The following is a 12,583-nucleotide window of genomic DNA, read 5'->3' as shown; positions in this document are numbered from 1 at the left end:
ATCCTATTTTTAGACATTTGTGCTGTTTGCATCCAAGCACACAGCAAAACAAAAACATCCACTAATCCCCAATGACCCATCCAAACAGCAAACAGCAAGACTCATTTACATTCATCCCAAAAACTGTTATGAGGAAGGTGAGGACAAAAGAGCACCGAGAGCCTTTTGTGCAAAATATAAGACTACACCTGCTGCTGTCACAGCCATCAGATGTTCCCTTCTGTGAGTGAGGATCCAGCCTAGCCTCACAGGCACAGGAGAAATGGCTCAGGAGAGAAGCTACAGAAGCAATAGCATAAAGAATATTTTCAACAGTTTACCTGAGCTGCTGTAAGGTCATAGCCAAGGACCATATGGACAGAAAAGGTCACCACACTGGCAATGACAACAACTATGGGTGCCACTCCCACAGTGATGCTCTGGAAGTAGCCGGCGCGCTCCAAGATTTTACGTTCCTCCTCACGTATTTCTAGAAATACAGATAGGGTACCATGTTTGAACTGTGATTCAGGGGGTACCTCCACAACAGAAAGCACCATGGCACTATAAACACTGAGGAAGAGGCCTAACTCTACACTTCAGTGTTTATCATGTTATAAACCTTCTCATAAAGAGAGCGATTACAGAGGGGGAAATTAAATTTACAGAGGTCTGTAAATCTCCATACAAATAAAGGGATTTTTTTACTCTTCTTATCAACAGAGCAGCCAGCACATTTATTAAGTGATAAAAGAAAAACAAAATTTAAAAATTTAAGACTAGTGTCATGCCACAAATATCATTATACTAGAAAGTGAAATTTTAGAAGCAGATCTGTTTATCCAACTCATTGTACATAACACAGAGGAGCCTGAAGGTTAACAGTGTTCTTACACTGCTCGTACATCAGCACCTTCACAAAGTCAGAATGCACCAAGCTACAAAGCAATGGGGCATCTGCACCAAAGGAGACATTTACAGACTGTGGGAACTTACTTTGAACGTTCTGAGAAAACGGTTTGACCCAGGCATACATTTTAATGAATTTAATGTAATTAAGAACTTCATTCATCTTTTGCACACGTTCATCTGTTGTTGCTACACATTTTCTTCTGAAATAAGCTGTGAGGCGTGATACAAACATCTGAAACAAAAGGCAACACCATGAAACATTAATGGCAACTCAGAAAAAGCAAGTACATTCAATTCCTAATTACCAGAGAAAATTAATTTTTAATCTGAAAAAGGGATTCAGGGATAGGGCCAGGGACCTGCTGCTCTAACATACAACTTAGGCTGGAAATACCATTCATTTCCTTCTGCCCCATCCAAGCATGACACTCATGATAGCAAATTTCAACAAAAAATTGTGAAAATAAAGGTGTGCACTTTCACCAATATTGAATAGAACCAGTTTTGTTAGAGTTTCTGAAGCACACAGTCAACCTAAAGACACACTAAGTTGACCCTCATGGTAAATGAGCTCTAGAACCCATTTTAGCTGGCCTTTTAACCTGTTCTTGTAAGGCAAAAGAGCAATCAGGACTTTGCCCAGCCAGATTAGTTTCTACTCTATGCCAGTGCTACGAAGGTAGTAAAACAGTTTTAACATTTTTACTAAACTAACCTAAAACCAGACAGTTGTTTCACATGTTTTTAAGTATCTGCTGCTCCTACTTTCATCCCATTCCTGGTCTGAAATTCAAACCCAACAGGCTACTTTAGGAAATTTAACTCCTTGCCCTTCTTCATATTCCTGCAAACTCCTTTGACATCCCCCATGAATAGAGAATGGCTGCTGAAAAGAACTGGAAAACATGTTCAAACTCCACTCATCATTCCCCTCTAAAATGTAATCCCACTACATAATCCTTACTTTTGGCCAGATAAATAGGACCACAGTGAACATCACCGTATTGAGCCTCCATGGTTTATAAAACATGTATTATGAATACAGTGATAAATCTTCAGCAGTTTTATAGGCATTTTAAAGGCAAGAAGATTTTGGCTTGAACTAGCCTGTTTCACAGCTCAGCAGAAGCAGAGGCAGGAGTATCTCATCAGGAACAAGCTGTGCCAGATGTGGTGTTTTTCAACATCTCGCGTTGAGTCAAGAAATCAAGAACACTGCTTATGCTAACACTGAGCTCCCATACACAAGCTGGAGGCCTAATGTCTTTCCAACCTCGACCACGAGCACCTGAATATTCTGCAGTTTCATTCAGCTGTGCATATTAGTCTTAGACAAATCTATCAGCTTTCCTATTCCCATTTTCCAATTTCCATCATTTTGAGCTTCCTGCTTCCAAATCTCTGCTTCATACGCTATCTTATAAATGCCTTCAGTAATGCGCAGTGCCATAAGCTGGCTAAATCTAGCACATTTCAACACCTTTTATTCAGAAGTATGTATTTGTCTGACCTAAGAAAAATGAAGCAAGTCTTAGCTCTTTCCAACTCACCATTGCCGGGTAGAAGAGGATGAAGACAGCAGATCCCAAGAAGCCTGTTGGACCCAGAATAATCACATTATAAACCATTCCCAAGATGGCCACAATAGGGCCCCCAGCCAACAAACTGCCAACTGCTGCAGCTTCAAACATCCTCTGACCATCATTGGAACACACATTTATGAGCTGAAAAACAGACAGAACAAATTACTTAGATTTAAGGCACGACTCGTTCTCAAAGGAGCGTATTATACATCCCTTTTCACACTGCAATTTCCAAAATGAAGTTGCAGCTTACCTCTCCAAGAGACTTCTCCTTGATGTTCTTTAGCTTAAGAATTTTCTTAAATGCCATTGTCAGGACAGCCCCACGCAGTCTGACCCCCGTGCGATAATTCAACGCCCAGGTTAGCGCCAGGGACCAAGATCGCACCACTTCCGTCATAAAGATGCCAAAAACTAAAAACAAGCTGTACTGCAGGTTGGATTCACTCTGCTGGGTGTACTCCAAGAGGTGTTTCACAACGAATGCCTACAGGAAGAAATGCAAGCTTGCATGAACACCCCATCATCCCAGAAGACCATGCAACAACTTTATGTTAAGTTAGAAATAAGTAGGCTACTTTGCTTTTAAAAGAGCCGTTTGAAATAGAAAGCATCTTCTTTCCAGAAGTAAAAGGTGTCAATACAAGAAGTACTGTAACACAAAGCCCTGCTGAGAGCCAAGCACTGAGTCAAATTTAGTAAGTAAAGAGTTTAATTTGGAACCATATTCCTCGCAGCACGCTTCTAATCCTCCGTGTCTTCTAACTTAACATAAATGTGTCAGTTAGCTGAAAGCAATCCATTATCATATAGAAGAGTTTTAAAATATAGTCACTACTTATACATCTGCACACATTAAGAAACATTCCTTTACGTGACATTAAGACCTTTTTTATTTTATCTTTGGTTTGCTTCAAACGTGCTTATTTGATAAAAAGGAACAATGTACCTACAGTTGTAGAGGGGAAGAGTGAGAAGGACATTTGCAAAATATTCCTGGAAATAAACATCAGCAGTTTAATAGTAAAGAAAAAAACAAGCAGAAAGCACAAGGTACGCAATGCCACAAATCATTGGGGACAGGGGAGGAAAAAAAAAAAAGACAAAAAAATTAACCATTCAATCCCTCCCCATACCCTCTCCCCCCAAGAACATAAACACTTTACCTCAGGAATCACATTTCAAACATCACCTGCAGAAAGAGGAGAGCCCCTAGAACCACCAGTTCCCAACTCCAGTTCTTTGTGGTCCAATGGCACAATATAACATCATACAATTCACAACCACCAGCATTAAATATTATTAGCTGCGAAACAATAGGCTTTTATTTGTAATGAAATGTCATCTTAAATGGTAACATCTCAAAAACACTCATACAACAGGTAGAGCATTGTATAAACATACAATCTGCACATACAAGATAATTATCAAGGGCTAATATCTAACAGTCAGTCTTAGCTTCTCACATAAACTAGATTTGAAACTACACACAACATTATAAAGATACAAAAACAGAATGGTATTTGTTCACGAAGTCCAAAAGAAGTCAAACTTGAAGGTACCAACAGAGGAGGCTTCCGAGGCTGCACAAATTCTGAAATCTCGTTTCAACAGTACCCTACAGTAAGGCTTCACAGACAGCAAAAGATTTCCTAGAGAGCTTTTCAACAAATGATGTTTTAAGATACTGGTGCTTTTGATATACTAGTACAGAGTAGAGAATCACCTTTGCCCATAACAAAAAAATCAACAAGAAAAATCTGAGACCAAAGAAAATATTTGAGAAGCCTTTCACATCACAGTCCGTTGAAGTCCTCTTGACTAAATAATGTTTTGCAAGTAAGAGTTCTGTGCAGTTTGAAGAAAGGGGGAAAAACCAAAATCCCACTACTCCAGCAAAGGTTTTGATAGCTACAGCCCAGCACCAAATAAAAATTAAAAAAAAAAGGAGATCAAATTCATCTGTTCAGAGGAAAATAATTCTGCACATCAGAACCAAGGAAACATGCTGTAAATAATTTTGCTCTTTTTCACAGGTGTGAATTAAAGCCAGATGTCCATCAGGTTCTAGAATGGCCACTGAGAAAATTTACATACCGATCACTGAACAAATGTGAGGAGCTCACACTCACAGATCTACTGCATTCCAATCCTGATTGGATTTAATTTTACATCGACTGTTTGGATCACAACTGCATACAGTTGGTTTGCAGTTACTGTGGAGATTACTGACTTCTTTTTCCAGTATTCAATCCAACATATGCAACCGAGTCACTGAGCAATTGGGGTGAAAATCCCCCTTTTTCCTCACGAGCTGTAACTCAGCATGGTCGCAGACTGTAAGCACTTTCTCACACACCACAGCATTGCTGAAAGTCTCCAAGAGAGGATGTATAAAGATAGCAGATGTTTCCTGGGGTCTCATTCCTCCCAAAACTTTAGTGCCATTTTGCAGCACTATTTTATAGATTCAGCATCTCCCATGATGAAATAGAGACCAGCTTACACTATACCCCAATTTTTTTTTTTCCAGAAGAAAGAAAAGAGGAAACAGCAGATTAAAGAATTTTGAAAAGGGAGGGGGAAAAGTCACAGAAAATTAACATTTACATCTGAACAAATATTATTCAAATCCATATTAGTTTAATGAAAACAATCCAGCATAAAGTTATTTACAAAACAAAAACATTACAGTATATAAGCTAAGCTAAGGGGGGAAAAAGAGCTCCTGTAGCTATTACCGTAGCGGTTGGTACAAGCTGCTTGGCTGTCTTAAGCATTCCCATGGAATAAACATTACCTTACCTTTGCTCTTGGCGGTGGCTCTGCCCAGCAGGAATGCCTCATCCTGACGCAGAAAACAGCCATCCTGAAAATGCTGAAGAACAGCTTCTGTCACTGGTCCCACTGCAGTGCCGGCATCCCTGCTGCAGCCAGCGCGCCACAGCACGGGGCAGGCTGCAGCTGGAGCCAACTGGGAAACTGGAAAACTTACCTCCAGTAGCTTACCACTCCCCCCTCCAATAACTGACCAAACTGTCAAGCTGTGCTCCACTAAGATAGCAAGTTTCCCCATCTCCCAAATGGGAAGAATGGCTCTGAACAGTTGCAAACAGGTACATTGTTCAGACCTGGAGTTAAACTGATTATGTTTAATAATCAAAAAACTTCTTTGCTCCTCAACCAGAACTTTAAAGTTTTGGTAGCTGATCAAATAGCAGCAAATATTTATTGGAGATAAATAGTATCACCTATACTAGTACATTCTGATGGTTATTACAAGGCAGTCTGACACATGCAACTGACTCACCAGATTATAGGTTTAGATTCTGTGCCAGATGCAAAATTTATCAAAATAAAAATAGGAAGACCCTTGAAGGATCTGACACCAAAAAAAACCCAAAACAAGAGTCCATACAGGAAGTCCTAAACAACTCTTTTCTGGTTATAACCATCACAATGCTCATTAGTAAAGCCACGTCTGTTTGCTGGTGTTTCAAGATCATAGACATTCAATTAAAATTTTCGAAGTTCAAAATAGTGTTTAACTCCACTTTTATAATTTTCCTCCAAAACATGAGGTCAAGTGAAGTGCTTTTCCAGATCTCCCTTTTCAGCTTCAGGTGACTGAAAGGGTCAAGAAAGCACTGGTACTTCTGAGGAGACAGCATAGGCATATCCCTGAGGCATGCCATTTTTAAAAATAGGGAGGAGGGATGGTAAAGACTTGTTTTCATGCCAGATGGTGGAACCAAAAGTGAATTGTGCCTTATTCAGAGAAATGAATAAGGTTGTCTGTAAATGGGCAACTGTCTGTAAAATTTTAAGTTACCCATATTGAGCATCAATTGCAGCAGTAGCCCCCAACCTAATCAAGCTGGTTTGTTTTTTCCTTTCCCCTCTCACTCTCTCTCTCAGCAGTTTTGCTGAGACAAATTGAGAACATTGCACTATAGAAATTAGGGGTAACCCTGCTGCAAGGTCTTTGCTAAAGATAAAAACAGCTCCTCAAGCCCTGTAGTGAAACAATGACAGAAGCTCTTCTTGGGAAAAGCTAGTGCTGTTAAAACCTGAATCATGATTTATTGTTAATTACCGAAGTATGTTCATATATTTTATAATAGAGACAACTATAGAATATTACAAAGAAAACGATACCACAGAAACATTTATTGTTGTTCATATTACATGAAACAAGGCAAACTTTAAGAAGACTTAAAAAACAGAACATCATTTTGATAAGACATTTAAAAGCAGGAAAACATTTTAAAAAGACATTTCACCTAACAGTGCACCCAAGTGTACTTACCCCAGAAATGAACCTTCAGCTTACCAGCACACTGAAACGTGTACTACTAGCAGTAATACTGCTCCTACTCCTCAAGGGAAATGTGTAGAGAATAAATTTAGTCAAAATTTCAACTTTAAATCTGCACAGCATGTGCAACAAACAGGTGACAAAAAATGGTGTGAATGTCAAGTCCCATGTTGTTATCTTCAATACGACCCTTAGCAACAAACAGCAGCCGTTCCTAGAGGCAACAACGTTTTCTAATACTTCTACACGAAACCTGTCTGGCCATTCTCTGTAGGATCAGTAAAGACTATGCCTACAGACTTCTTGAGACCTGCTCACATTAGTTTTTAAGCAGTGCTCTCACAGAATTGTTTCGGTCCACTTCTTGAAGACTGTTATTAATGCCAATAATTTAAAATTAGAATCTGATCAGACTGAATCTTATTCCAAGATAAATTTACAGAATTTCAAAGAGAAAAAGAATTAGAAGACCTGGACATAAGAATCTTACACAAAAAAGAAGTTATGCAGTTAAGCTCATGGAATTAAGGAAGAACTTTAAACTATACTCAAAACCAAAGAGAAAAAAACAAAAAGTCCATTTCCTCCAGGATACCTAAACTCCCCCTCCCTTCTCCATGAACTTGCCTGGGTATTCAGCAACTGATCCATCAGCTGTAGGAGTCCTATCTTGGATTATTGAATCGCTTGGAATTTTGCCCCAAAATTTCTAACTAGTCAAAACATTTAAGTGATTCTGCAATGAAACCTTAAGATTTTACAGTTGGCCATGAGATGGAGCCCTCTGGGGTTGTTAAAAAAAGGATGGATATTACTTACTGGTCCACTAAAACCCGCGAGCTGCGTGATCATCAGACACACTATGGAAAGGATGAGCCTGGTGCGGCAGAAAATCCACACAACCCTCCGGAGAGAAGCATCATCAGGCCCACTTTCTTTCAGTTCTTCCTGCCACAATCTCTCCAGCCTAATCAAAACAGAAGGCTTGTTATAAATTTTTCACCATGTGAGAAGGCACAGACTCAGAGGTAATTCTTTGTTAAAACTCCAAGTGCTTCCTAGCTCAGAACAACAAAAAATATCAAGAGAAATAAAGATATGGTACATTCTATGAAGTAAAGAGAATTATCTATGTTGTGTCACTTCCATAGGACAGAGGGATGAAAAACATTTTTTCTTTGCCTGGAGTCTCTTTGGCAATCTTAATATACTGACTTATCACAGCCTTTCCTTGCTGAAGTGACAGAAGAGCTGCAGAGTCAAAACCTGCAGAAATTCTCATTAGCCATAGAAGGTTAGCCTGATCAGAAGATCTGATCCACATTCAAATCACCCTGCTAGTGACAGTATTACTTCTCATTATTTTAGCACAAGATTTTTTCACTGTAGCCTTGAGAAAAAAGTTTTAATAAAAAACAGATTAAAGATATGCAAAATAAGAAGAATTGCAAAATATTCCCGAAGATATAATCCTCTAATTTCACTGGAATTGTCAAGGCTACAGAAACTGTACTGCATGAGAAAGCGGTCTCTGAAGGATGAAAGTGAATTCCACCATTCTGAGAAAGGCAAAACAAAATATCAGTGCTGCTTTTCTAGGGAAACACGACACCATTGCCTGCAAACTACCATGTAACAAATGGAAACAAGAAAATAATAAGAAACGAGATGTCTTTACCTTCTACAATTGACATCTGAAGACTCATGCCTTGATAAAGACCATACATCATCCATAAACAATTCCCCTTTCTTGTATGCTCTGTGGGCCAAAGGAGTGAGCCAGGAGAAGGTCATGGCGGAGAAAAGCCCAGCATTATCAACAGGGTGCTCATGCCTAAAAGAATTAAAAAACAAAACCCACAAACAAATGAAAAAGGATACAGGAAATTTAAATCTTCAAGAAAAACAAAGCCTCCTCTCATTGAAAGCACTCAGAGTACCAAATGGTCCATGCCAGCCACACTTGCTAAACAAATTCTGGTGTTTCCAGTACCAGTCAGCAGACCTACATCTGCATCTAAATTCTGCTCTGTGACTGGTTTGAAAAGCAAATGCTGTATCAGTTCTGTGGTAGCCTAAAGACGTACTTGGAAGTGGTCCGTATGGGTTTCAGTGCATTCAGACCATGGTGGTATTTGCCCTTGTGATGCTCTTCATCCAGCATTCTCAGCTGGGAATGCACAGAGGTGTCCAGTGGCAGGCCCTCTGCCCGAGCTGCTGCTTCCAAGGCATCCTGGCATTCAATCTGCTTTTACAAGAAAGACAACACATTCAGACTTCAAAACTACATTTGAAGTCCATGACTCCCAACTCCAGCAATTTTGCACCTCTGTCTTCTGCAAATTATTGTGCAACAATCACAGTCATTTCAATGTCTTAGACCACAGGCTTCATCCTGGCAGACAAGCCATGGAAGGCACAGGTTCTAGATCTGCATTAGACTGCTGCATTTGTAAAGCAAATTAGTACCAGTATTGTGCCTGTGCATTCAAAGGATAAGTGGATAGACCAGACAAATACTGCCACAGGAAATATGATAAGGAAAAATTACATCATCAAGTACCTATGACATCAGTTCAGGAAATCAATTACTGGTTTACGCAATGAAATTAAGACATTTTCTTGATTAATTTAACACCCTCTTAGTATAATTTAGAGATGGTTATAGATACAGAAAATAAAAAGTATTTTCAGAACACTACTTAAGTCCCTTCTTCAAAAAGAGTTTAGATTAGATTAAAAACAAACAAAAACAAAACCATGCACTAAGCAGAATTGTACTTCCTTTTATCATACTTCTTGTTTTTTCTCTTTTTCCTAATCCAAATGGAACAAAGATGACAATCTTCTTTGCTTCCAGGCACAGCTTCTCAATGGCTCAGCAACTTTAATAACAACCACCAGCCTTGGGGGAGTGAGTTCTCACAGCCCCAGTGAAAGGCAGACTTAAATACTAATCCAGGGGGAGAAAGGAAACCACAGTAATACAGGATAGTCAAAATGTTGCAGAGTTCAAATAAATCTTCTGATGAGCAGCCAGATGTGGCAAAACTACATGAGGAGATGAGCTTGTTATCTGTGCTGGCAGAGGGCCCTCGACTGGTTCTGCTAATTTAATGTGCCACTTTTTGCAGAGCTATGTTACCTGCTTGTATTTTAGTTTATTGAAAGGGCTACTTTGTGGAAAAAACCCTAATTTATAGCGTAAAAAAATCTTCCTGGAGGTCTTACAAAGATACTATGATTCTACCTTTATTAGTTGCCTTACCAGAGCCAAGTTACCTCATTTCCTTTAAAAGAAGCAACTGCAATGCTTTGTAGCCTCCTAAAAACATAGTATCTGCAAACCACTAAATGCTAGGACTTGGTTCCTGACTTCTGCATCATGTAATTTTTGTTGGAAATGTCACCATTTATCATGGACTTTGTCTATACTATGTTAACATGTAATAATATAGCATATTAGGACACCCAGCTTCAACCCACATGAAGGATAAGAACAGGAAACTGATTGTGTCATAAATCTGTCCCTTATTTATTTAACTGAAGTACCTAAATAATGCCTAAGCATGTTGTCAACAATCCATGGTTATATCTGAAAAAAACGCCCATACTTGCTAAGCTATCACCTAAAGCTATGGTAACAAAAGATAGCCAAATAACACAAAACCAAAAGAACATTAAAGCCTTATGACACATGGAATGACTCAAAACTACACAGCACTTGAAATCTGAATTAAAAGACTTCTCACTTAATTTATTAAATTACTGACTCACTGAGGCAACACTGCCTTATTAAATCTATGCAAACCAGCATTAGTAAGGGACCTGTCATAAACATCCCAAAGGAGTCAGTAGTGGGGAAGAGTTCTGCACTGCTGCTTTTCTGGATACAGCAGAAGAATTCTTAACTGGTTTGCTGTGTTACCCTTGCAAGAGGCCCCAGGCAGATCTGCCCAAACATCTTGTTGCTGATAACACACTCATTTCTAAGTGATGCCATAAACTAAACTCCAGAAACATTGTTTTTCAGAGCACACAAAAAGTGCCTATAAGTAAAAAAAAAGTCTTCCAAAATAGAAAACACTATGTTTATTAGCATAAAAGCAGCTTTTGACCACTTAGAAACAAGAATAGCTTTTTAATAAGTAAGCACAATTGCAAGGGTTTTAGGCAGTCCAAAGATAATGCTCAATCACTGTGAAAAATAATTAAACTCTCCAGAGCTGCTTAAGAGAATTCTCTCAGCAAAGGTGGCAAAGCTGCATTGATAAAGACTAGGGCACTGCTTTTGAAAGGTATCTATAATGTCTTGCCACAGAAGCAAACAAAGCACAAACCCCGAGTCAGGAATATTGCTCATCTCCATCTCTGCAAGGTTGTCAAAATCCCTCATGCAAAACTATCAAGAAACAACACACCACTGTACAATTAAGATTCTAAGAACTACTCTACAGTTCTGCGGAGTTCTTTGAAGATTAGAAAATCTTCAAAGCAGAGTTTATCAGGAAAAAGTGAGGCTCCTAAGCTGTTCTACAATGCACTTCAGGAACAAAAGACTGAAGTAAAAAAACCAAACCCCAACACTGTTAATTTAGGTTTCTGATTAGGTTTCCTGATTGCCTGCATGTATGTATAATTTTCTTGGAAACCAATGCCTTGAGTCATTACTAATGTGCCACAAAAGGCTCTAGCTCTGCTATTGAAATAAATGTCTAATAAACATAAAAAAGAAATTAAAATACACTTTTTCTAATTCATCAAAGTTTTAATATGCCAATACAAGCAATGAACTGAGCAATACAACGGGGTATCAATAACTCCAAAGAAATGTTCACAGAAACAAAAACTTAAACCAGATATTGCTAATATTGCTAAGAAGAATCATTCAGACATTTCTTGAAAAACAGCAGATGACTGCTCAGCATCAATAAAAGGTCAAAAAAAACAATGAAGGATTGTTACAAAAAATACAAAGGATAAAGCAGAAAACATTACCATACCACTTAAACCCTAGGATTTGCCTCCTTTTCAAACACAGACTCTGTCCCCTGTCCCTTCAGTTCAAAAAGGATGTTAAACTTACTTTCCTTCAGCAATGAGAACAATCGGGCTTGGAATAGCACAAACTTAAGATTTTTCAGCTGGATAGAAGAAAGGAATAAAGGTACAGGTATTTGAGAGGTTCATAAAGCCTGAAGGAAGAGAACTAGAAAGTGACCACCAACTGCTCTTGCAACAAAAGAAGAAGGCACACTTAAATTTAGAATTCTCTATCATAGGATACTGTAAAGTTCAAATGCATAAATGGACTAAGCACTGGAGAATTAAACTCACTTTGGATAAGCATATCATGACTTAAACACATGACAGAAGGCAAGTACAATCATTGATCCAGCATCTTATTAATAGCTGGTGGATTCCAAATAAATTTTCTGCAGCCATAGGCATCTCCTAACAGAGCATAATGGTTCTGAAGCCCACATGCCATGAAGCTCTGACACACCTGAGTACAGACTGATACAATTCAATAGATGACTATAAGAATTAACAGATTAAGAAAACAGTTAAACACTTAATCTTGAGAGCAATCCCCAAGAGTAGGGAGAGTATGGAGGAAGAATCATTGCACACATCATATTCCTCCATGGGTAGGTCACAGAGGGGCAGAGAAAGAAGCACAGCTGGTGCTGCTACCACAGAGCACACCTGCCCCATCTGACTTTGTACACTTTAGGAAAACAACAAAACCCTACCAGCACCTTTTAGCATGATTTCCTTGTCAAAAAAT

General features: G+C 38.8%; 1 protein-coding gene across 6 annotated transcripts in view; it reads right to left on the bottom strand.

The window, feature by feature from the left end:
- ABCC5 (ATP binding cassette subfamily C member 5) overlaps positions 1-12,583 on the bottom strand; it is a 45,706-nt gene that overhangs the window by 23,053 nt on the left and 10,070 nt on the right. For 2 of the 6 annotated variants that reach the window (XM_085069226.1, XM_085069228.1), the window contains exons 3-9: positions 8,880-9,040; positions 8,471-8,626; positions 7,612-7,759; positions 2,728-2,961; positions 2,442-2,615; positions 976-1,123; positions 321-469 (exon numbers count right to left, since the gene is read on the bottom strand). In XM_085069226.1, the coding sequence (XP_084925352.1) occupies positions 321-469; positions 976-1,123; positions 2,442-2,615; positions 2,728-2,961; positions 7,612-7,759; positions 8,471-8,626; positions 8,880-9,040 (1,170 nt within the window). Of the gene's footprint in view, positions 1-320; positions 470-975; positions 1,124-2,441; positions 2,616-2,727; positions 2,962-3,423; positions 7,523-7,611; positions 7,760-8,470; positions 8,627-8,879; positions 9,041-12,583 lie in introns of those variants that run through there. The other 4 variants (XM_085069227.1, XM_085069229.1, XM_085069230.1 and 1 more) reach the window with 3 other exon arrangements.

The sequence above is a fragment of the Lichenostomus cassidix genome, chromosome 9 (assembly GCF_008360975.1).
Source record: "Lichenostomus cassidix isolate B80296 chromosome 9, HeHo_3.0, whole genome shotgun sequence".
Classification (NCBI taxonomy): Eukaryota; Metazoa; Chordata; class Aves; order Passeriformes; family Meliphagidae; genus Lichenostomus; species Lichenostomus cassidix.
Note: the sequence above shows the minus strand (reverse complement) of the source record. Positions and strands in the feature narration are given on the sequence as shown.